The sequence below is a fragment of the Tauraco erythrolophus genome, chromosome 2, assembly GCF_009769465.1.
Source record: "Tauraco erythrolophus isolate bTauEry1 chromosome 2, bTauEry1.pri, whole genome shotgun sequence".
In the NCBI taxonomy this organism is placed as follows: domain Eukaryota; kingdom Metazoa; phylum Chordata; class Aves; order Musophagiformes; family Musophagidae; genus Tauraco; species Tauraco erythrolophus.
The window spans coordinates 88,717,777-88,744,901 of record NC_141466.1 but is presented as its reverse complement, the minus strand read 5'-3'; the positions used below and the strand labels follow the sequence as shown (position 1 = coordinate 88,744,901).

At 35.9% G+C, this 27,125-nt stretch overlaps 1 protein-coding gene across 1 annotated transcript in view; it reads right to left on the bottom strand.

The window, feature by feature from the left end:
• The window catches only part of RYR2 (ryanodine receptor 2), a 333,950-nt gene that overhangs the window by 147,401 nt on the left and 159,424 nt on the right, over positions 1 to 27,125 (bottom strand). Inside the window, exons 27-33 of the mRNA XM_086626085.1 lie at positions 19,616 to 19,762; positions 12,034 to 12,242; positions 9,937 to 10,111; positions 3,438 to 3,646; positions 2,194 to 2,540; positions 1,236 to 1,350; positions 203 to 363 (exon numbers count right to left, since the gene is read on the bottom strand). Coding sequence (XP_086482211.1) covers positions 203 to 363; positions 1,236 to 1,350; positions 2,194 to 2,540; positions 3,438 to 3,646; positions 9,937 to 10,111; positions 12,034 to 12,242; positions 19,616 to 19,762 — 1,363 coding nt within the window. The remainder of the gene's footprint in view (positions 1 to 202; positions 364 to 1,235; positions 1,351 to 2,193; positions 2,541 to 3,437; positions 3,647 to 9,936; positions 10,112 to 12,033; positions 12,243 to 19,615; positions 19,763 to 27,125) is intronic.

Sequence of the window (27,125 nt, the reverse complement as noted above, 5' to 3'; positions counted from 1 at the left end):
ATTTGATTAGATCATTACTCCACTGTTTCTTCACAAGAAAGAGGAGAAAACAATTAAAAGTTATGCTTTCTCCTACTACTTGTTTGGGTTTTTTTTTAACATCAACTCAATTTCACTAAACGGGGTGGATTTACAGTTTACAAATTGTTAGTTGGTTTTATGGGTATAAAATATCTATCTGTTTAAGAAAATTGTAACCAACCTCTCATGAACCTTCCCTTTTTCATCTCCCAGTGTAACTGTGACAGTACGCACTCTGTCCAAGTCAAAGCTTGTGTCATACTGGTGAAAATCAGATGTAATCCAGCCCACCCAGACATTAGCAGGTTCTTGACCAGGAAATATTCTCACTGAATAATAGTACTGAAAATAAAAAAGTAAATACAGTAAATGTTAGTGCTTGGTTTCTGAGGTATTAGTTTGATTCAGAATGAATTTCTTGCTCTAAAATCTGAAAATGTGTCATCTCTTCAAAAGTAGCATAGGCTTTTTTCAAGTGCAATTCATAAGCAAAGCAACAAAAGAATATAAACACAAATCAAAATACAGTCAAAACACGTACATTAAAAAATGGAAAAGACTAAAGACATGGCTTATACACTTGTATTGTAGGCTTCTGCACCATAGCATTATAGGCTATTTTTGTACTGCAACTACAATTTTTATAATATAAGTTACTCAGTTTCTAGTATCCATTATCTTCTAGAAGGAAGAGAATACATGCAAAAGAGAAGTATTTTTCCCTTTAGACATTGCAGAGTGAATGCTCATGGAGCTGACCTCATCAGAGAAGGATGCACAAAATGTGCACAAAACTTTCACTGGGAATTCCATGAAATAAATGCTGAGTAAAATTAGTATAGATGTTTTCAAATGATCCTGAACATTGACTTCCTAGTTTAATGTACTTTTTCTACTTCTTTCATTATTATAGAACTATTTATTCTTCCTCTTTTATGTTTGGTGTTATCAATCGTAATTTAAAAAATGGATTCAATTAATTTATGGCTTTCCACGTGGAAATTGATTTAGACTGACAATAAAGTCAAAACAAAAGGAACGCAGTGGTCTCAACTTTAGTAGTACAGGACTACCACAGACCTTTAAATTAAAAAATTTTGCCTGAAAATTACACTGCTTCCAAAACTCTTACATGCAAAATTATATATTAGTTTTATAAAAAAAAAAAAAAAGAAAAAGCAAACAGCTAAAATATCAATCCTATGTTACAATACCGTGGAAGTTTGCATCAAGTAATCATAGTCATCCCTATCATCTGCCAGCACATCCTCAGTAAGTCGTGCAGAGTGACTCGTGCTATAATCTGGTTTTGTCCTCCTGAGCATAAATCTGTAATAAAATAAGTAAAATCAAAATCTATGTGAAAATCTCAATATATATACATAAAAGGAAATTTACATTGATAAATTAGCCCTAAATGCATCACATTTATTATGCTAGCCCTAAATACATAGTATTTATTACATTATTGATACATAACACTAGTTAATTAATTACTTCTGTGCAGATTAAAACAAAATAAATTATTCAGAAAAGAGACAGACATATTTTTAAAAGCACTTAAATGAATTTTGATCTTAAACTATATATTCAAAAGTTACTTGGAAACTAAATTCACATAACTTAAAAAGCTATCAGGCTATTAAACACCTATGGCACTTTGGAAGAATGTGGAACCTTAAACAACCTTCATGCATTTAAAAATACCATCCATACATCCTGATTTATTCTGCAACAGAAATATGTAATAAACTAAGTTTGGTAAAGGGCAGAAAAGGAATCAAAATTGTGTTTGCATCTCCACAGCATCATCGAGTTAGATGTTCTGATCCTGATTCCATAAGAAAAATTGGAGAGAATGAACATGTCAACTAAAGAATATTCTTACTGTTATTACATTTCTAGATAAAGATTATCTAACACCTTCAGCATTTTGGAAGCTATGTGAAAAATCATTCCATTTCAGTTTTCTGCTTAATTTTAATCTATATATTGCATATGATGTAATTTAATCACATGAACGTTAATGGTCCCACCTACTGTGTTATATCCAAATTCAGGGCAGAATTAGGGAAAAAAAATCTCTGCAGATGTGACTGGCATTTTCTTCTATTATTCAAGAAACAGGGGAAAAAAAAGGAAAAAAAAAAGGAAGTCAAATGTGCTACTAACCTTTGTTTAAGACGTGAAGGCTTTTCTTGAACATAATCTTTATGGTTGTTTAACTCTGGTTTTGTGGCATCTTTTTCTGTCCGGTCAGGAACTAGATGACCATGAGCAGTTTTCATTAGAACCTCAAAATCAGAATCAGCATCATAATCTTCCAAGTCATTCTTCGAGCCAAAAAGACCAGAGCCTGGTAACCCTCCTGAAGCTGATCTCGAGAACACCTCAGCACATTCAATGGGCATGCTTAATCGGAAAAACATGACGTCTGTTTTACTGTTCTGTGAACCAAAGGACTTCTGTGTGACCTTCAGGCAGGGACAGCTGTCTATGGTGCCATCAATTCTCATCACCTATCAAATATAAAGTTACAGTTGTTTTGAAGCTGATGCTTTTTCCCCTTGTAAATATTCAATTTATATTTCTAGAATAAGTAGAAAGCAAAACTTGCTACAGTATGCTGTCAATGGTCAAATGTATTGTACTCGTTTGCTGCCATTTTAAGGAGAAATAAATGCTATAAGGAGGGGAGGATTTTGTTGTTCTGTTTGTTAAATAAAGAAAAAAAAACCAACACTTATAAAGGAGTGACCTTTCTTATCGTAACGTTTTGCAATGCTAATCCAAACCTGCCCAGGACAACACAAACTAACTGCAATAGATCATACATGTACATATGCAAGAACACGAATTGTTTCTTAAACACTACTGTGATATACATCTGCTGAAAAAGGGTTCTTATTTCATCAATTCCAGAAGGATTTCATGGTAGACTGACAAGGCATGAATTCAGTTCGATCAAGAGGCACAACTGATTGGGACATAAGCATTGACACAATGGCTAATAAATATTTATTAAAATCAAAATCAATTAGTTATGTAAAATTTACTTCCCAAAGTGTGTGCACCAGAAGACATGGTATCTGTTAAGTAGAAATGCCCTATTTCTGGAAGTTGTTTACAAACATAGCTCTCACTGCACAAGGAGCTCTTAATGAGGACATCTTGTACAATTTGTCTCTGAGAATCCCATGTTTACATACATGACAGATTTCATGGATAAAAAAACCCACTATCAACCAAATAATTACATTTGCAACTCCACTGAATGTAAGAAATTTGTAACAGGTGCAAGGTTCATCCACAATTGGATCAACATATCATATTAAAAATCTTGTCCAGAAGTTGAGATATAATTCAAACATATTCATGGAAGAAGAGTATAGAAACATTTTAATAGGATCACAAACCTCAATATGTTCATGATTTTGTGGCACTGGTAGAAACTGAGGGAGCCTTTTACTCAGCCAAATGGTGATGTCTCTGTTTGTATTAACAGCAAAGGGTTCATACCCTTCCTGTAAGCCACAGATAGTGAAATATTTTAGAGTGCTGACATCTTTTCCAAAGTTCATTCTTCCCACTTGAGATGGGCCCAGGCTGCACACAGGCAGAAATCCTTAAAACAAAATGAAAGAACACATGGGTTGTACATCATGAACATCACAGAACTGCTCTCTTCCATAACCCAATTAAAAATCATTTGGAAAAAAAAGTAATCCAAAAAACCAAACAGTATAAATGCAAGCAGTCAATGATAGCACATCACCTCTTGCATATCACCAAGTACTTATCTCAGATATTATTCTGAAAAAAAAAAGCTCTCTAATATTCATGGATCTCTTCACGCAACACTCAATTTACTTCACAGAAATCTAAGAGTACTTCAAGGAGTCTGACAATGAGCTTTTGGTTAATCTCTCTGCTAAGCTGGTAGAGTGTTTCCAATTTTACTCCAAGTCTTACTACTTTTTACATTCCTCCTAAAATTCTGTTAGTCATGGTATTTTGAGAGAACCTTAAAAATTACTTTAAAAGTAATATTGTGCTTCTCCATACAGCTGTAGTAGTGAAAAAACCTACAAATATGCACCAAATGCATGCTGTAGATTAAAAAATTAATAATAATAATAAAATCAATTTTAAAAATTCATAACATTTTGTGGCTCTGCATAATGAAAACACAATACAATACTGTAGCTTCATGAAACTTATAGTAGTTTGGTTTTGGGCTGGGTTTTTTGCTTTTACTTCTGAATCTGCTTCACGTTTGTATGCATTTGCTCTCTTACTTTTTCACTAGCACAGGGAACTCACTTATGACTCCTCTGCACTTTAGAAAAAAAAAAAATGCTTGGGATTTTTCCTCTCAGGTTAAACACCATAGTCTAAAAGCCTAGGAAAATCTCTTATTTCTTCTGTCCCTTTTCATCCTGATTTTGAATTTTCACAGCTCCAAACCGCTTTGTAGATTCATTTGACCTAGCTATTAAGAAAATGTTTTCTTTTGTATCAACGAGAAGCACAAAGCTCTGTTCAATGATTCTTGTTCAAGTGAATGTACCAGGTACTGAAAGGTATAAGGACAAAATAGAACTAGTTGCTCACTTTTCTTTAGGCTGCCTGGATTAAAAAAAGAGCAGCATATCTGTTCACGATATGTTCTTTAGAGACAAAAGCAAACTCCAGAGCACCATCTACAGGAATGATGGCTCACCAGGTAAAAGATCAGCCTTCAGCATCACCTTTTAAAGATTTTATTACAGATATACAATACCAGTTATCATCCATATGTGTATTAGGTATGATAAATTTAAAGACATACACTATTAGTCATAAGTTCAAGCACAGATTTTTATCTTCATGGTAAGGCTCTTAAATCACAAGGCATCAACTTATCAGATAAGGTGGATGATTTATACAACATGATTTATGTCCTTTTTGCTAGTGTAAATCCAATGACAGATAATAATAAAGAGTATTTTCCAGGACTAAATGAAATAAAACTGTATTATACAGCACATAACTAGGGAAGTTGTATTTGCATATACAGATGTATGCTGTGGTAAAGCCCAGTAGCTCTAGTAGGGAGAATTCACTAGGCTCCCTGTCAAGTTAAATGAATTCATAAGGTGTTGCAAAAGTTTTTAAGCAAAACCAAAAATCAAAATTCTATTTTAAATAGACTTACAAATCTCAGCTTATCACTCAAGAACAGTAACGACCTTCTATGGACATCAAGTTGTTTGACAATGGGTTTTCACAGAAACAGTTGTGACAGCATGAATCCTCACAATATTAACCAGAAATGACATAAGATTTGCTATAAACCATATAGGTATACACAGTCTAAAGCATATACCTTGTCTGTCTGAATCACCTCACCATTTAATTTCCAATTCTTATTGATGTAAAACATATTCAGATGTTTCCAGGATGTATGGCACCTTCATTTAGAATCTTATGAAGAGTGTTGCTTTCCACTTCTCAAAAAGGATATAATTGATCTGAAAATGGCCAACACGAATGAAACTGCTTTCTTATCAGCAACAATTAAAGAAATTAGGATACTTCAGCTTAAAAAAAAATAATATTAAGGGGTTATGATACCCCGTTATGAGTGGCATAGAGAAGATGAACAGTAAATGATTTTTCGATGTTTTTCATTACAGAAAAATATGATCAAAGAAATTGTTTGGTAGCGAGCTTCAAAACAAAGGGAGGAACTTCCTCATACACATCAAGAGTAATGCTGTGGATTTCTCTGTTACATACTATCATTGATGCAAAAAATGTTTAGAGACCTTCATGTGCGAAAGAAAAAAAGCACCAAAACCATTAGGGCTATTCAACACAAACATATCATGTTTGCCTCAGAAAGCTCCTGAACCAGAATCACTGGAGGCTGGGTGACTGTATCATTATCTGCTTATCCTGTTCTGAAATTATCCACAGGCAATTGCCATCCACTGCTGTTGAAAACAAAATAGTGACCTAACTAGACATTTAGTACAAACACTGTTAGATTTGCATAGAAAATATAGAGGAACAAAAGCTTAAAAAAAAAGTCTTCAAAGACAAGGAGGTGTAAACTGATCAGTTGTGAACATGCCACATCTATATAGATAGGTACCTACATGTTTTTATATATTTATCTATTTTTATATTTATATATACGAACAATTGTCTGATGTTTCTGCACAGGTCAAATATTTCACAAAAGGAAGTAGCAAACACTATCTCCAGCACCTTAAGATATAACATATAGCCAGTTCCTCTTACACCCCTAAAATTAAATGGGAAATAATTGGTTTACAAAACAAAAAATGCAATACAGCTAACATTATCAGCAGAATTCAGTAAGAATACATTGCAAAACCAAAGTTGATTAGATAATTAGACGCAGTTCAAAATCCAAGAGATTATCAACCCTATTCATGAAGACTGAGATGGATACATGACACAAAACTAAATCAATTAGGAATACTTAAAATATATAAAATAATTAAAAGATTACTAATATTTACTCTTCCTAAACAGAATGCATATAAACTGTTAATTCTTCTACCTACGCATTTTCGTGTGGGCTTAGGGAAAAAAAAAAAAAGATTTAACAAATGGATTCTTTCTTAGACATGAAGCAAGTGTTTTACATGCATACATACAAGCAAAATGTAAATGAGTATTTGCAAGACTCCCTGAAAGAAAACAAACCAAAACAAAAACCAGAACAAAATTCCTACACAGGTAAAACTCTCATTGATGTTTTTACTCAACCTAGTATTTTCTGACAATCCCATAGCTATAGCCAATATGGAATCAAGATGACAATCTCTCTCACCAACATGAATTTGATTGCAGAACAGTACTATACAAGTAGTTAACTCTTGCAAGTAATAGTAACTATACAGTGACTGTTGCTCCAAATGAATGGACTATAAATACCAGTGCCAGTCCTAATCATGGAAGAACTATCTCTGGTAAAATTCTGCACTGATTTGTCAATAGTATAGTTGTTTCAAGGTGTTTCAAAGCTCTTCCATATCCGGTAAAGATATGGCATCTCATCTTATAGGGAGTGTGCTGGTAAGGGAGTTATGTGTCTTGCTACAGAATAAAAACTAACTTTCATCACCCTTCTCTAAACGGGTATCCAGTTATTTTAGATGTGATAGTCCACAAATCATGTGTAACCCTTGCATGCTGAAGGCTACATAAAAAGATGGTTTACCATGACCTGACTCTTAATCTCCAGAAGCATAACTGGGCTATGGAGCAAAACTTTTATTTTCCTGTATGAAATAGAAAAACAAGTAGAAAGACTTTAACACCACCAACAGAAAAGTAACCCTCTGTCATTGTCTGTCATATGCGGCAAAAACATAGGACTGTAACATCTTTTAAAATGTTCCCTACTTTCAAGAACACAAGATGAACCTCCTGACCCAATTTCTCAAGCACACACTACAAACAGTTCGTGCTCATCGAGATCATGACTTGACAAAAGAAAATTTGAGTTGCACAGTGTACTTGTTCATAATTACACTGTGAAATTTCACTTAAATGAAAGCACAATAATATGCAATTTTGTTTAACAATTTTACTACTGCAATTGTATCTCACAAACAAATTAGTCTGTTACAATCTCAAGGAGCTCCTCTTCTTAGTAGTACAACCTAAGACACAGCTCATGAGCCTTACTAGTAAGCTGGCAGAACGCCATATTCCCTTTCCACTGTTCCTAAGTAAATCAAAACTACAGGACTGATTTATAGCCAGACTGCATCCTTCAAAGCAGGACACTAGGCTCTGACCAGAAATTCTATCTCTTCTGAAAAAAAAAGGTCTCTTTCTCTCTTTCTGCAGTAGCACATGACATGCACATGATTCACTGATAGAAGTGACCTGCAGAAAGGTCTCAATGCTCTAAAGCGAGAGTCATTAACAAATCAAAACTAAAGTTAGCCTACAAAAAAAATGAAAGCTCTATAAAAGTCATATTTAATTTAGATATTTTATATGTGTGTTTGTATACACAAAACATAAACATATAGATGCCCCCCCCCCTCCCCAAATAGTGTATGAAATACCCATAATATTCACAAATATTGATCTGGAGTTATTAAATCTGAGATCAATCACCACATTCCTTTGAAAACAGAACAGGAGTTCTTATTTCAAAGGTAAGCTCTTTTCTGCAAACATGACACTAGCGGAACTTAATGTGAATTATAAGGATATTGTGAAAAATCTGAGGCCCGACACTGACATTATCTTTGACATGGTTACCAAGGCCTTCAGGCTGCTTGTCAAAGCAGGAACTGCTTTATCAGTTTCAGACTCGACAGAGATCTGTTTAAATCTGAACCTGCAGCTAGAAACAAGTACCAGGAAAACTACACCGCTGTGATTTCATCAACTTTGAAATCAAAACAGTGGTTAAACAGGCTACCCTCAGAATTTGATGGAATTCCAGTTTCTCTCAGAATCCTTCACTCCTCAATCGGATTATACTGCCTAATAACTGAAAACCATTATAATTGAATGGCACCAGGATAATTTCATGCCTATATCACTAACAGCAAGCCAATTCATGCATCTGTTTCCCTCATCATGTTAGCAGAGCATCTAAGGAAATCTGACAGCAGTAAAGTAACAGGCATGAGTCTAGAAAATTGGTGGCAATTATCTAATTTCAAATGAAATCAAATTATTCTTAATTCCTATGGTATGGCAGAAGAAGGAAAAAAAAAAAAATCTTCTCCCAAAGCACTCCTAAAAGTAAAATACTCTGAAATCCAGATGAAAGGAAAACGGTTAAAATTCAAGCAGGGAACTGCCTAATTAATAGTTATAAGATTCATATTTCCCCTGGGCATAGCGATCAGCAACCCAAAAGTATCATTTGCAGATTCTACTGTGCAAAAAATTTATCTCAGATACAGATGTATTATTTAACACGTGTAATATAGATGACAATATATGTACCTACAACAAATGAGAGGGAAAGACAAAAGTTTAAAATAACTTTTTTACATCACTATAGTTCAGAAAATTTAGGCAATTATCTACATTAATGTCATTTCTTACCCTTTTATGTACCCTTTATGTACAAGTATGTAACTAAATGTATAAACAAAAATACTCTTGTGGAATATAATCAACCTGGCACCTGGCACAACCTCGCAATCTTTGCCATCTTTAGCAATCTCATAAACTACACTTCCTGGTAAACTAAAACCTGCCTCTGTACTCTGAAAGGTGCACCAAGAACACTAACAAGAGGCAAAAAACTCAATTTTCTGGTTTAGAATTATACAAAAAATTTTGGAGGCTAACTTTGTACCAGCTGGCTTTATCCTGGATGAGGTGTCATTTCTCCTCCCAGAGCTAAAACAAAACCTTAAAGCTGGCTTAAACTCCCTACCATATGTTCTCACTAATTTGACAGAAATTTGGTAGTATTTCAGTACTTGATCTAGATAAAATTTGACATCCCTCCCCATGGCAGGGGGCATTGGACTAGATCATCTTCAAAGGTCCCTTCCAACCCAAATCATTCTATGATTCATTCTATGTTTCTGTTATATCACATGGTGACAGCTGCTGCAGCGCAGATGAAATGTTAAAGGTCATGAATTTGCAATTCCAGACACATCCCTGCAAAATAGTGAAAAGGTCCGATCACAAAAGATGGCTGCAAGGCTCACCACAGGAAAAGCCCTTGTCTCAATCCCACACCCAGCCTTTCCAAAGGCTTGATAGTAATCAAATAGAGAAAAGGATACGGGGTAATTCTCTAGAAGGGGGATAGGGGGGAGAAAAACAAGAAGCATACCACATTAAAGGGAAGCCAGAGCACAAGTTGGGCAACAGCAAGTTAGCAGCACAATGAATTACAGTACTTACCGTCACCAACCTCAAAGTCCTTGAATGCAAGTTCTGAACCTGAGTCATCAAGCAAGATCTCACCATTTAAGGTGAACATCATAGTATGCTCATTCATGTCAACCATACATCCAACAACATCTCCTGCCAACCAAGAGCGGCCAAAATGCTCATTACCTTGATGCCACCGCTGTGCCTGAAAAGGATTTAAAAGAATTTCAGAGTAATAGCGACAATGTATGTGTTCTGCTCTTTCTTAGTGGCACAACTAATAATTAGCCCCCTCAATTAAGGTGGCACTAAAATTAACACGTTCACAGCATATCATTCCAAAACAATACCTGTGAGTACTCCAAGTTGACTTTGAAAATGGAAAGCCAACAATTAACTTCCTGCAATCACCTCTCACATGAGCATTGTAAGATGTTGCTAAGTGAGCTGACAGCGAAAATTTGCTGACAGCTATTTCAACATTTTAGTAACAAGTAAAAGCACGGCTTATTTTTCTGCAGAAGCTACATGAAAGACTTGTAACGAAAATAATATGCTATCAATTACAATGTTAAATAGCTGCCTCACAAGATTTTTTTAAGCAATTGCTTTTATTTAATCTAGTAGCCTATAAATTCATCTCTTCCAAACAAATTTTATTGGTTCCTTAAGTATAATGTTAAAAAATGTTCTGTACAAAATAAACTTCCTGCCATACCAGATTTTGGAAGGAACAGAATTATCTGTGGATGGGACAAGCATTCTGAGCTTCTGATAGATCCCAGAGTAGCTTAGGGCATGATTAATGATTGGTATGACTGACCTTCAAGTCAAAGACTGTAAAGGCTTTGGATGGGGTCTTTGATAGGAATTCAAATAAATTAGCGTCTAATAAGAACTATTGTAACACACATAAAACAAAGCAGCATTAGTAACAAATAGGTTCCCTATTCGTATGTCCATTGCAAGTAGATTTTAACCTCGGTATCCATCCTGAAAATCCTACAAACAAATGAGCCTTTCTGTGTATTCTGAAGGTTAAAAACTTTTCTCCAACCAAGGAGAGATCTCATAAAAATCAAAGACAACAAAATAGCTTTGTGGATTGAGACCCAAAGGTCAAAACCCTACGATTCAGAAGGCAAACTACTACACAGCTATTGTAGTAAAGACACAGGACTTGAATAGTTTACTTAAACCAATCAGATATTTTACAAAAACAACTTTTCGGTTCTCTTTTTAAGGCATCTTCTCATGTAATACAAGCCTGGAAAAAAAATTCAATTCCAACAGCATGAATAAAATACATCTTGAGAGCTTGATCTGACTAGGAACAGCCAGAAATACTGTTGATTTCTGTTACATATTGTAATAGTAATGAAGGAAATTAATTCCAACATCAGATACAAGAAACATTTTGACATGAGTCATCAGTAGCCTTAATAGCAATTACGGTTTGGATAACATTTTGCCTTCATACTGAAATAAAAAGTTTTAATGAGTCATTTAACCTACTCTGATGAAATTCAGTAACATAAAATAGCTTATTTCCTGTATATTTTTACTTCTAGATTTCAATCTGTCTTTGTCTCATGCAGAGTTAGATATGAGCAAAAATTACTCATTCTATCATGCTTAATTTACTCAAACTGTACAGATTTCCATGAAACCTAGGGATATTCTTTCTAACTTTACATTCCTATAAAAAACTTGTATCAAAGTTTGCCTCAAACATTTATTGTCAATAATCTTAACTGTATTTATTCCCTAATGGCACTTATAGAGAGAACAACAGACTAATAGTTCAAAGAAATGATTCATAGTTAATTACAGCTCTGCCAGTATATCCAATTTGAGTAAGTCACTTAGATTTTCAACACTTTATATATACTGTAGAAATACCGTGAAGCTGTGAAAAAATTATAGAAATTACAAACTCTGCTAATAAATTTTTCAGGTGACATTGATTCTCCTTATTCCACCGAGGCTCTCAAAGAGCGAAATAATTTCATAAAACGCAAATGAAAGAAGAGAAGGCAATTAAGTTGAGGCAGTGACACATGGAATAAGATGCAAAATTAAAAGGTTTACAATCACACGTATTATTACAGATAAACATATACAAACCTTAAAGCCATCAAAAACAAAAGCTTCTTCATCTGAGCCAAGTTCCTGATCTGGCAGACAACCCGGCCTGGTCCAGCCAACTCTCATGTCTCCCGCAGTAATTGCCTCAAACTCAAAGTACCACTTCCCGGCTTTCACTGCATAAGTCTTTTCTGTGCGGAAGATCCTGAATTTTTCCATTATCCCACTGCACACATCCAGTTTCATAGCTGTAAGTTTTTTTTTTAAAAAAAAAGAAGTAAAGGAAAAAAAAACAATGCAGAAAGTACTGTATTCAATTACTGACAACATGAAGGTAGTGAAAACAAAAGGCAAAGGAATCCCTTTGAGCACAGACATGAAAAGAAGAAAGTGTCTACAGTCTTATGGGTGAGGAAAGCACCCTTGCCCTTTCTGGGGAATTAGCATGTTTGGATACCTCTCTGAAATGACTCTACACTAATTCATTCAGCATACATGACAAAAAGTAGAACTCGGAAGTCTGAGTGCAGTTACAGAGCTACCATCCTCACTGGGATCACAGAAACATGGTAGGATAACATGACTGGAGCATTGTGATAGATGGATACATGTTTTTTAGGCTGGAATGGTTAAGACAAAGAGTTGCCCTTTATGTGAGAGAGCAGCTGGAATGCATGGGATGCTTTGGGATGGTATAAGACTCAGTTCAGCACTTATGGGTCAAGATACGCAGCAGACCTCAACAGGCTGGAGAACTGGGCTGAGAGGAATCTCATTAAGTTCAACAAGGAGAAATGCAGTCCTGCACCTCGGGAGGAGTAACCCAAGGCAACAGACCACAGTGGGAGCTGAGCAGCTGGAAACAAGCTTAGCAGAGAAGGACCTGAGGGTCCTGATAGACAAGTGGAACATAAGCCAGTAATGTAGTCCCGCATCAAAGAGTAACAGAAGTACCCTGGACTACAATATGGAACAGCATTGCCAGTAGGTCCAGGGAGGTGATTCTTCCCCTCTGCTTGGTACTAGTAAGGGTACTTCTGGAGTGCTGGGTCCAGTCCTGGGCTCCCCAGTGCAAGAAAGACACCAATTTACTGGAATTAGTACAGGGCCATAAAGATGAGTAAGAGGCTGGAATGTCTTTCTTATGAGGAGAGGCAGAGAGAGCTGAGATTGTTCAGCTTGAAGAATAGAAGGCTCAGGGTGGAATCTCATGTGTATAAATACCTGGTGGGAAGGAATGACGAAGAGGGAGCCGGACTCTTCCCAGCGGTGCCCAGTGACAGGACAACAGACAAGTTAAAAACCATGAAATTCCATCTGAGCACAAGAAAACACTTTTTACTGTGAGGGTGGCCAAACACTGGAACAAGTTGCCAGAAAAGTTGTGGACACTATCCTTGGAGATAATCAAAACCCATCTGGACATGGCTGGACAACCTGCTTTAGCGGGCCCTACTTGACCAGATGATCTCAATAGGTCCCTCTCAACCTCAACAACTCTGTGATGCTGTGAACCGGGCCCTCAGTTACTTTAAAAAAAAAAACACAAAAAACCCCACAAAAACCCAAAACCACTAAACATACAAACCCCAACAAAACACATGCCAAATTAATCTTCCAATCACCATAAGAGACAAATGTTTGTCTTCAAGACAAGATTCCTCAGCTGACATCATCTTTACTTAGAGACTGTGATCAACTCACCTAATCTTCTCATTTATATTCTAAAAGTCAGATTTCTTCAGTATGTCATTGCTATAAAAATTTCTTACTATATTTTTTAGCTATTATAATAAATACTAGAAGGAAGGTTGCAATTTAGATGTTTTTGCAGAAGTAATGGAAAACAGAGGATAGGAATAATAAAAATAAGTTTTGCATGAAGCTTTAATAACAACAAAAAAATCCCAATGTAATAATAGTCCTTTTCAGGGTGTGATAGTTTGATGGGGGGGGTGTTCTGGTGGCAGGGGAGGGGATTTGCTCCCTGTGCCACCAGATCTGAGTCCCATCCCCCCCGGGGGGAGGTTGAGCCAAAATGGAACCTCTGCGAATTGCCCTATTTAAGTTGGGACAAAGGGGCGGGAAAGGGCTTTTTGCTCAGGAGCGAGGAGAGGGGAGGAGGGCGCTGCCCTTGCTCCCGGCTCCCGGCCGGGCGACTGCCCGGGCCCGGGCCGGCGCCATGTGCTTAAGATGGCGCCGGGGGAGCCGCATGGGGGGCTCGGGAAGCACCTCGCTCCCGGGGTGCCCGCCGGGCCGAGCTCCTCTAGAGGAGATTAAGATCTAAGAGAAAACAACCACAACGACCGGGTCAGCGAAGATGGAGCAGGAGGAGGTGTACTGGAGCTGAGGTTTCCCTTGCAAATTGGTGTGAGATGGCAGGCGGCCCCCCTGCAGCCAGGGTGTACTCGGCGGAGCAGAGACCCACTCGTGGCCTGTGGAGAAACCCACGTCGGAAAAGAGATGCCTGAGCCCAGGAGAGGTCGTGGAGCAGGGGATGCACGACAAGGTACTGTTAATAATGGGCATGGAAATGCATGACGAGGTCGTGGAGGCATCTGGAATCCGTGGGACGGCCCACGCCGACGTGAGTGGCAGCAGCTCCCTAAGAGGCCGAGACTGGTAAAGCCCAAACTGGTACAATCCATGGGGAAGGATTGCAATCCTGCGGGCAGGACTCACGTTGGAAAAGTTTGGGGACTTTTTTCTTCATGAGTAGGGGATCGACCGAAGCAAGGGAAAAATGATGTAAAGACTCCTGCTCCTTTAAGAAAGGTAACTCCTGTTCAAGGCAAGGCAAGTTACTTTTCAAGAACAAATGGAAACCTAGTCATAGCCAAGGTACTATGTAGAAAATATCATTTAGCTAGTGAAATAACAGAAATAACAAGATGTCAAGTCTGAATTGTGTTGACTATTCTCCTTTATTATCTTTCAAATTGTTGAAAAGATAGTCAGTTGACTACAAGATTTCATAGAGCACCTTAAAAACTGCCACTTCTCACTTCAAAGTTACTGTTGGTCAATTGTCAAGTTAAGATGAAGAAAAATAGCTTGTTCACATTTCTTGTTTAGTGCGATAGAGTGTAAAAAAACCCACAACATTAACATCTGTGTGAAAACAAAAGCTTTCACACTGATTCATTCGGTTATGTATCTGCAGCATGATCACATGTGCTTATCACAGCTTACCATGCTTCATTCCAAAATTCTCTTAATTGCAAGTGATTCATAACAAACTAGTTTGAGTGTTAAAGTTAAAATTCACTTTTTGTCAGGGAATTATAAGTATCTTTTCTCAAATACCAGAATGGCTACATGAAAAGTTTCAAAGGAGGCTAAAATTCAACTTTGACACATTCGACTTCTCCCTTCTAAATATTTTCACCTCTTTCACTCCATGAAAGAATAATGGCTAAAAAAAATACTGAGAAAACATAAGCTGGGTTGTTACTGGCCTGCTTCAGGAAAAGAGGACAAAAGAAACCTCAAGGCAAGCATAAAAATGAAACGTTATTCTATCTGCTTAGCATTAGAAACAAGCTTAGTTTATGCCTCACATTTCTGCTTTATAAAATTTGTGGAATGTATAAGGAAAGAGTTTTAAAGGGAGAAAAAATATGTTGGTACATGTACTGTTTTGAGGCATATAAATAAACCTATTTTCTCCTTTTTGCTTGACAATTAACAAACAATAAAGTTTTGGACTTGGATTTCTAAGCTCTGATTGAACTCTCCATCTATCCCACCCACTCCTTTGCTCCCACTTCTACTCTTTTCCTGTGTTATCCCACTATCCATTCCAGATCAATCTGTTCCAATACAGATGTACTTTTGTTTCTGCCATTCACAAAACCACAAATCTCACCTATTTCTCCAGTTTTCTTCTTTCCCTCACTGTACTGAACACACTGTCTTGAAAAAACACGTTTATTGATTCATCTACGGCTATGTGACATCCATCTACTACCTATGGAAAACGTTCTCAAAAATTGCCTAAGAACATTTACTCATGACTATTACTTGAATACTACTACTCATGAGGCTACTTGGTGCCTTGGAGATAGCCATTCCTGACGTCCTTTTAAACATTTTTAATCCTACCTACTTTCTTCTTTCCTTCAGCATTTTATATCAGTGAGTTTTCCCTCACTGAGCTACCTTTCACTACTCTACAGATTTTCTTTATTTAGTATCTTCTGCTAAAATAGTTTCAAGTACAGCCTTGTATGGTGAGTACATACAAATCTCCTCACTGTTCCTTACTTATTACACAGTCCTATAGTCTGTTTCTGACCCTTCTTGCCAAGACTTTATTATCAACTCAAACCATAAGGTAGCCTGAAATGACAAAAATCACACTTTAAAAAGATGAAAACAATTTCACAAAGCATGAGAAGTAATGATGAATTGAACTCTATATCTTTCTTCCTTAGGTTTTCTTAACTACTCTCTTCTCTGGTATTTTATACAGTTTTCTTTCCATTAATCAAATCACACTACTCAGGGATCACTCCGATTTCTTTTTTGTTTTTTCTCAGATTAGGAAAAAGAATGCCTAAAGCATTCTGGATCCTTTTCCACAAATTTGCAAATTATTAAAGTCTGTTTCAGCCTTTGAAAGATCAGTATCGCAGTCTGATCACTGTAATTCCTCCTCTTCCTGAGTTTGTTGTAAGAGCAAATATGTTTGCATCTACCCGTCTGTTTGTTAGTCATGTTAAGAACCTCCCCCTTTCTCTTCTGTTTTCTCAGCCACATCACGGTCCACATTTCCAATATTATCTTGAACACCTATGAAATCACGTGCCTCTGAACTTACTGTCACTTCTCATGCAACCAAATGTCTGACTTCAGTTAGGTCAGGCTCATTTTCTTGTAAGCAACTCTGAACTACCTCCCACGTAATTCTTCACCAGTAAAATCTTCTCTTTGATGGTCTACACAATTTATGTCTTAAAAACAGGTCTAAAGTTCCTCGGTACCTGACTTATATAGGAGAGGAACCACCACAAAGCTTGGGAATCAAGAATTTGCTCATTTTTCAGGTTCTGAGTAACCTAATACTTTCTACATTCTAAAAAATCCCAACAGCACAGCTGCTGTGGGAAACTAGGAAGTAGTAAATAATAATAATAATAACAACAACAACAATAATAATAATGTATAAAAACAATGCTATAGAGCTTTGTAAATCAATTTTAAAAACAAAATTAATGAATGGAGATGCAGAACACCACTAGAGGGCTCTAAATCCTTTAATAACAGTATGAATTTTGTCTGATGAAAGAGGATCCCTATAACATGTTTTATGCATCTCAAAAACTTTAGAGGCTCATAAACTGTAAAATCTAAATCCTCAAAATGAGTATAAAAATCTTTTGCTGAATGCAATTCCAGTCTTTGATTAAGAAAGACCAGTTTGTGGGACACTGTTCTGCAGGTCATTTCCTCTGGGAATTTTGCAACAGGATTGATGACACCTTTCGGATGCAAGGACAGCAATTGTGAATTGTGTTTTTTACATTTCACTAGTAACTCCATGCACAGAACTAGCTCAAGGATCTCTGCATTATAAGTAATAAATAAAATTTTCCAGCAATTCATTCCCACGTAAAGGCAGAGGCACATGGTAAATGAGGAAAGGGGATTAATATTGTTCAGTGGGACGTGGAGAAGATTGTGGAAAATAAGCGTGCTCTCTCTCCTTCTCACCCTACACCACTAGACAGCCCCTCTATCAGCACAAAAGGCAAAAGCCTTCTGTACCAGACAATCCACCTTCTCGGAACCAACAAGAAGCCATACTTGCTCACTCTGCATAGCATTTCTTTCCCATAGTGGGAGGAGAAGAAATTCCAAGATTATGCAGCAGCCTTAAATTCTCCAGACCAGGCATAGGCAGATTTATCAGTGAGGCTATGGCACTTTGCCCCCATTGTTTTGCCCCTTCAGCAATGCAGTCTTGTTACACTTGATACTCATGTTATCAGTGATGCCTCATTTCCTTTTGAAAGGGATGCCTTTCAAAGTACAATTTAATAGCAGTCTCTCATAAAAGCTGAAGATCAGAGCATGTATGTGCTTTAGAAAAGAAATTTAAAACGGCAGGTTCCCTGTGTACACTTTGAGTATGAGTTACACCTTCTGCAGAAATGCTTTACTGAGGGTCTATAGTCTAAATATGTTCAAATTTACATAGCAGGAAAAATAATCATTGATAGGATAAGGCTTAGACACATTTCTCAAATTTTCCACACTTTGCTGAGATGATAAAGATGTAAGTTTCAATTTTGATTTGATTATTCTATATTCCATATCTCTAAGTGAACTTTTAGAATATGGTTGCTGAGGAGTTATATCTATTATGTTATAATTTCCTCTCTATATATGCAGTTAGTGTTCCAGAATGATAGTACAGTACCAAGAATATCCCTTTCTTGTGTTCTGTCTTACAACTTGATCTCACCATGACAGAAAACTGTTGCTCTAAAAGCCAAAATCTATAAGAGAATTTATTTTATTTGTATGTTTTATCTCCTGATTTCTTTTACTTTCTTAACATTTTATATACTGCAGTTACTGAGGTAAATGTTGTGTACTGTTTATTTAAAACTTCTTTATTAAAAGTTTTTATAGTTTTCAATTTTTTTCCTGTTTAGGGTTTCTCAAACTCAAACTATGCATGCTGAAAATACTGCCTGCAGTATCAACAAAACATACAATCTGGCAATGACGGAAATTCAAAGAAAACATTTGCAGGACGTGAATTAAAATTTATTTACCGTTTATTCAACTTCAAAGACCTGAGAAAGTCCAGGAAGCTTAAATGCTCTAATAGACTATCTAATTCCAGACTTGCATTTTGACACTCACAGAAATTTGGTTTGTAGGCATTTGTCTTCAAAAATTTCATCTTGTAGCTTTGAGTGTTTAAATACAAGATTGAACATGAAGTGTAGAATTCGTCATTATTTAGAGTTAAAATTGTAGGAATACAAGATTCACGTGTACTGCATTTACGTATGATCTTTTTCTTAGCAATTTTGCTATTCTGTCTTGAAACAACAATATAGTACTAATTAAAAAGTTTTTAATTAAAAACTTCATTTTAGATTGAGGAACTTCAGGTATTTATACACATATTGAAACTGTAATCATACATTTTATTCCCTGGCATAAGACCATATATTGAGAAAGACAACAAACATGTTGGCCCGATATTTTGTATTTTAGGGTTGTGTCTTGTAGTATTCAAAATCCTGATCTAAATTGTTTAAGCTTTTAATTTTTATTCATCTGAACTACCAAATCTACAAATGTTTCATTTTACAATTCTTCATTTGAGGCCACAGGATAAGAAAAGGAAACAAGAAGGAATGTAAGATCAAAGGGAATATAAACAACAGAAGATGAAGACAGGGAGGTTGGATTAGATGATCTCTAAGGTCCCTTCCAGCCTATGCCATTCTATGATTCTATGAAGAAAAGCCACCATTAGCTTTGGAGACACTGTACCTCTTCAGATTTTTTTTACTGGACCAACAAATTCAGTAATGGAATCAGATATTCTACTTTTTTTTTTTTTTTGAGACAAGTACAAACCAACAAAACTAATTACCATGATCTTGATCAGGAGCTTCCAAGTTGTATCCATAGCCTAGAAGAGTGCGGACTGCTTCCCGAAGACTGTCTTTGTTTGACTTCTTTGTCCGATCATCCAAAAGAGCATAAGGTACAAGGCGAGGATTTCGTCGATTTTCACATCCTGTGTAAATATGGGAAATCAATTCAATATCAGAAACAGTGTTTTGTTTTAAAGATAAAATTGTGCTATAGCAGCAGTATAAAAATTACTATTTATACCAACCAAAATCATGGAACTGCAAATACAGCAAGGATTCAAAGAAGTTGCAGTAGTCTAGAAACTATTAACAACACTGAATTTACCTAAAAGAAGTAGTAATGCACAAACGAAACTGTGTGGCTTTATCTGCTTTCACTTTCCATCCCGTTTACTTGATAGGATAACAAGGCAAACAAGAACAGGGATAAACGTGAAGAATTCGACTGAAAAGTCAAAGGGATTATTCTTTGTACACTGTTCATGAAGCAGCTACCACAACAAGAAGCTAGTATGTAACTAAAGCTCAGAGACATTACTGTACCACACATATGTATGTTTTTTTAAAATTATAGCACTAAACAAGATTTATAAAAACCCCAGAGAATAAACAAAATATAAACAAAAGAACAAAACACTGCTAATAAAAAATGATAAATTAATAAATAATAAATATATAATAAACCTGTGCCTTACTCTGTTAAATACTTAAAACGTATTTTTTTAAAAATAAAGGGTCTTGTAAGAATATGATTAAATGTGCTTCATGTGCAGATTTTTCGTAACAGGTAATTTAACATAACCTCTCCTCCAGCTGAAATTAATGTATTGGTAAGGTTTAATCTTTGTATTTTAGGTTTATTAACACAAAATTGATTAGGTTGTCTTCTAGTGCAAAATTATCTTATTTGAAAGCATTGTTTAACTGGATTATTCATATGGCTAACAGAATTTTTAGTGACTAATAGAATTGTTCCCTTGTCTACACTTTCTTCTCACATTGTGTCAGCATTTGTTGGCAGTGAGAAACCATATAAAGAATTCTCCATGTTCTTCCTAATATCTTATTTAAAAAAAATAAAAAAAAAATAAAGACTAGACATATTAAAGAAAATGCTATTTGTTCTCTTGGATACAAATACCAAAGATATCAAGAGGGTTTTATGATGGGTCAGACTCATTAAGAAGTGCAAGGATAGTGCCTATTATTTTAGAAAACAGTGCCTGCAATGAAAGTATCTTACTTCTTTTACAGCATTACATTTCTACTTTTAAGAATGTATGTGGTTTTCATTATGTCTTTTCAGGCAGAAAATAAAGGCACATCCATTCTGACAAATACTTGCAAGCATCTTTTGTTGTCCTTTCAATGTTTAGATATAAGGCTATTTGCCTTTTGCCTTATCATGGTGAGTAAATACCAAAGTGTAGTTATTAACCAGTGCTTGATTAAGTATGGTCCTACCAGTGATCCTTTAGAAGAAGAAATATTACGGGACAAGCATTACCTATATGATAAAAGGGGTAACACAAAGATAAAGATAATTCATTGCTGGGGATACAAATTACTACACCATATCAGCTCTAGTTATATTCAGTGAGAAGGACAGTGGCAGGGCCAACATTAGGACCATTTGAGGGGAGTACTTGCCATATTTATTTCAAATGCCAAAGTTGACATCCCCCTTTTTCCAATACTTATTTTGGTAGATGTGAAAAAGGGCTGCTTCCAGAACAGAACGGACAAAAAAAATGTTGAAGTAAATGTTGTAAGGAATTATTTGATATAAGAACATTCATGTTAACATCAGAGATGAAACAGCATGGGTTTAATTATTTGTCTTGGAAAGGACAAAAAAGAGATATAATTTCATTTGAAACACTGTATGTCCAAAAGATATTATGTAATATTGGCTTTAAAAATATGAAACACAAGTTTGGAACAACAATTGTGTAACTTTTTATCCATGATTTACAGTTAGACTAATGCACTGGTAATTGCCATAGTAACCATCAACATACATTAACACACAGGCAATCAGCTGATAACAATGTATGATAATGAAATATAGTATAAGTGCTTTTAAAAATGCCTAAGTCCAAAATTAGGGTGAAGGAAAAAAGGCATTAAAAAATCTTAAGTATTGAACAATCTAGATTTAGATTTTTTTTCCTTGGGTCTAATTTTATTTAATATTGTGACCTTTTTCACCTATTCAAGACTTTGGCTACTTTTTAAAATATGAATATAAGAAGGCATTTTTCTTTTAATAATTTTGTTCTTTTTTTCCCTATGATATGCCTATCTAAATTTTGAATGTTTACTTATTGCTGAATTAAGAACTGTTACTGTTATACTCATCATAAGTTTTTGTACTAACAATCTTCTGCACCTCTGTGGTTTAAGTGTAGCTAATCAATCGAACAATCCTACATAGTGATTGAGCTTCGCACAGTCACAATCAAGTCAACAAGAAAACTGATTAGCTAAGAGTGGTAATTTTTATTGAGTACATTTGCAATTCATACATAGACTTAATTCTTCCTATTCACTACAGAAAAGTTATGGCTTTGTAGTGTAGACTGTTAAAAGAAGGAAAACTCAGCCTAAGTTTTTAATTTTTTGCCAGAAATTTCCAGGTTTGACATCTAGTGCTTCATCAGAAGACTGTGTTTTTTTATAATTTTTCTGGCAACTACTTGTTCACTGAGTAATTTGAAAGAGAAATAAAAGCAGATCTTCTCCAGAAGACAAAAAAAACCACCCAAACTTAAGCTTATTGACAAGATTCTATTTCAAGTGGTTTGAGCCGAGTAGCACATATGAATTTGGTCTTGAATTTAGAACCTCACATATCACAGAAAAAAAAAAAAGAAAAAAGTTATATATTCTATTACACAACTTTGTCTTCATTTAATGTAACACAAACATTGTGCATTAGTCATTTAGAATTTAATTTGGAGTTCCTTAAGTAAAAGAAAGCATTACAAACATGAAAAGTAATAATACACGAAAACTAATAATAAATAATGTTAATCTTGAGTGATGTAACACTGACCATGAAAGGTCAGTATTACTTTATATAGTGTACGTTACAGATTTTGCTATGCACAACAAATGACAGAGAAAGAATTTTTTAAATCAGCACACGTATACTTATTTGTAGGCTATAAATGGATTTGAAATAGGCAATAACTGGTCAACACTGGCACTAACTGAATATAGCTCTTAATAGTAACAGAAAAGAACTACAGAAAAAATACCTAAACAAACCCATACGAACAGATATCAACAAGCCTTTCAAAACTTCCATTAAAGGTAATAAATACTGCTGCAAAATAATTCACAGAGGAAACACACCGGGAGCTGAGAGGTGCAGAAGTGCGTTCAGTCATTCAATGAGTATGTGACATGTAGACAACTGATCTAGTGCACTGGATCTAGCAACTGGTCTGGCAACTTGCATAGACAGGTGTCATGTAAAAGTCAGAACGAAACAAGAGGAGTGTCCATGCTGTCTACAGCAGCATAGAAAACCATAGTCAAATTCTATAAGCAGTTCCTTAAGAAGAACCTATTAAGAGATACAGTGCGTATCATAAAGTTGTACTCTTCAGAAGTAATTCAGTAACAAAAACACAAAGCCTCATATAAACCTCTAAAAGACATCTGAAATGATAAAGAATAATATAGTTTTCAGAGCTATAAATGTGATACCGCAAACCTGTGCACTCCTGGGCCTTCCCAAAGCTCTGAGAAGTTCAGGAACAGCACAGATCACTAGACTAAAAGGAACAAAAAGACACCAGAAACATATATAAATAAGTGCCTATCAAAAAGACAGGAAAAGACTGAATAATGAAAGCATAGACTAAGAAGAGTGCAGGAAAAACACGATAATAATTTAACGGGATCATAACTTTGTGATTTAAAGCATTAGAGCTGCACAGATACATATTCTGTGTGGTACTGAAATGATTTTGTTCTCATAATCAAGGCTGTTAAATGACAAGCACAAAGCAAACGTATTTCAGTACAAACTCAGTGAGACAGACGTGCTGTTGTTTTCCTAGCTTCGTCTGCACCATTAGGAAACACTTATATCACAGCCGCAAATTGATTCTGCTTGCTGCCGTGTCTGTGGATCTTGCACTTCCACAAAGATTTCTGAGCAGTTGCCACAACAAACGCTACTGGTGGGCTTGCCAGCAATGCTGTCAGAAACCCAGCTCAGTGAGTCACTGCGTCAGTGTGCAGCACATAAACTCTGAACAGCATCATTTACCTACACCGTACATTTCATATCTTGCTATCCACTGGTCTAACTTTTCTACATTTATCATGGCAGCTCGTGTTTAACCATTAACCATTAAAACTCAAAATTATTTTATAGGGGAAAAGGACAAATACAATTCTAAATTGGTATTTACTAAATAAGTAATTTCAAGATTCCAGAGTCATTGAACAAGATGGAAAGCACAATAAAGTCCTCATAAAGCCATATTCTTGGCAATGTTAACAAATACCCTAAATGTATCCACCCAAAGCAGAAGTTGTGTTCCAACACTGTCATACTAGCAGCTGAGTTCTGTCCTTGAAAGCATATGTATCCTCAGAAATATATGTCCAGCTCTACCATCTTCACTGAGGACCGTAGTCATATGGAATGCCTGGCTGCATGTGCCCTTACTATAAATGGAATGAACTAATATATCAGCACAAATAATGCAAAATGCGAAAGTGAGGTAACAAGTAGTTTTTACAAGGACAAGATGTCATTTTGTATCTATTTAATGACAAAGTAAATGACAAGCTTTCCACTTGTGATTTTTCCCACACGATCACATTTCCTCAGTCTGAATTTCCAGAACAGTGCCACTCTTGCATTACAGCACGAGTCAGTTTGAGAAGACCAACTCCTCATCAAATAATGATGTCATATGCTTTCTACAAAAATCTAAAAAAAAAAAAATTAGATCCTGACTTAAAAAGATCAAACTGTCTTGCATTTTAGGCCAAAGAGAAATCGGACTTGGTAATCGCTTCACAGTCCTGACTAAATATCCTAGGACAGGAAGCACAGAGCATCTTTTTTAAGATATTCTTCACACAGTGGGAAGAACTTTTTAGGTCACTGATTTTTATCACCAATTGTTAAAGCCATGGATTTTTAAAACACTGTTTTTCTCAATATAAATGGGGCTTCTGATTGCTAGGTTCTTCAGCCACAACGCACAATACAACATGAAGAAAAAGCACAACACCCTTTGACTAAGCTATCTGTATATGTGACAATACATACAAGCAAAATGTGAAAGTCTGAATCTTTGGCTGTGATGTCCGCAATCAGTGAGGATACCTAAAAGTCATGTATTCAGGAAGACACAGGGAGCGGTTAATATACTTGAAACAATTTTCATTTGCTTTCTGTCTCTGAGAGTCTCTAAGCTTGACTCTTTTCTCTCCCTTTCTGTCTTTTCTTTATGTATAAAAAAGTTAGGATTCTCCTGTATGCATGACATCACCGTTTTATAAACGTCAACCAATATCGTAAGTTCATGCATAAACTTATGTGGGTTCTGAATATTTTCCATTTGATTGTGAAGATTTAGCAACAAATGCATTCTTTAATACTTCAGCAGTATTTTTCCATCAGCTTGTTATAAATAATTCCTTAAAAATACCCGAACAAAAACCTCAGGTAATTATGATAGGACATAATGTCAAAATCCTTACATGTAAAAAAAAAAACAAACACCAAAACCAAACTCAAACAAAACAAAACCCACAACCCTTCTCATAGCACAAATGTGATTATTTCCTTGACTTACACCACGTCTATATTACTCCTTTGCCTGGATCTATCTCCCTTATCTGTCTTTGATCATTTACCTCTTCCCCAATTCTCAGAAGACCAACCTGCGGACAATCACATTCTCCCTTAAAGGGACACTGTCAAGTATCTTCATACTGATTTTGTGCTTGTTTTTTCCACTTACCCTTGCTGTTTAATAAGGTTTTTTTAAGCAGAAATATGTATTTTTCCTACCTGTTTTGTTCATTCTGCTCCTTTCATGGAGCAATAAGCTACTGTGAGTCTGTACAACTAAAAATACTTACTTGTTTGTGATCAGTGTCATCACAGCTGTCAGCACAGTTCTGGGAACAGGATTTATTAGTTAACTTGTGCTCCCTCTGCTGGCTGGCTGGTTGGCTCTGCAGCAGCAGAACAAAAACACTATGTATAGTCATGCACAAAGAGCAGCTATCTCTTGTTAAGAAAAAATCCTGACAAGCATTGGTGGATTTAGAAGAAAAAATCTGGAACTTGGAAGGATTTTCCCCACCAGTTTATAACAGGAAAGAAATGGTTTATACATGAACTACTTGACAGCATCCCTTTAGTTTTTCGTATCATATAATCCCAAAATGATGAGGCATTCATGATGGAACAGACCTGCTAGATCATCTAATCCATCCTACAGCCACAGCATGATTGCTGTTTATAACATATTTCCCAGTGATTAGTTCATCTCCTTTCAAACATCTGTAAGCTTCTTTCCGTTAGGAAACTATTTCATAGCTCTGCAAGATCTGTTATAGCATTATACAGCATAATATCATGTCACTTTAATGCAGTACTGTAACATGTCACAGTAATATGATGGGATGAAAAAATTCAGCCCATGAAACAAACCCATTGTTGGAGTCAAGCAGAAGCACAAAGCAGTGTGGACAACAGCTCACAGCTTGCCATGCAATATGTACGTCAGCTGAATGAGAAGCATCTTTACACTGCACCCAGAAAGGAGCACCTTGCTATTCTGCTCTCTTCTTTTGACTTTCAATTAATTGGTATTTGTTATCGGAACATTGTAAGCACTCTTGCAACTCAGTTGTCTGTCTTTTCTCCAGAGAAAGAAAAGAGAAAAATAATTGAATTAAGAGGAAATCAATATCCCAAGCATGGCAGCTTCTACAGGACATGCTGTTGGTGGGAAAGTTTCCCAGGACATACACCTGCTTAACCGTACATGAGACTACTGTAATTTGCCAAGAATAAGGAATAAAGTGTACTGCTGATTTTGTTGATTTGTTTCCTGAAGGTCATGAATATGTCTGAGCTCTTGATGATCTTTAACAACCATCTTCTGTTGAAAACGTAACTAAGACACTGTTCATTCTCTACAACAGTGCCCCACTCAGCACACAAGTCTTCCATCAGTGTGAATGAATCAGATCCAACAAAATATTTGGATGTTCAGAGGAGAAGCACCCAAGACTGCAAAGCCCCGATTAAATGGCTTTCCAACTCTGAATGTGATCAGTTTCATAGGCACTTAAGCTTTTCACTTTCAAATTCTCCAAGTTCTTCTCTGCATGCCTATAGTCGTCTTTTCCTTGGTAAGGAAGAACAGTTCAATACCGATCACATATCTAAGCCCAGCCAAGATTTAGAGCAGAAAAATTTGTCTAAGTCTTTTTCGGAGTGCAACCTGCTAGTTA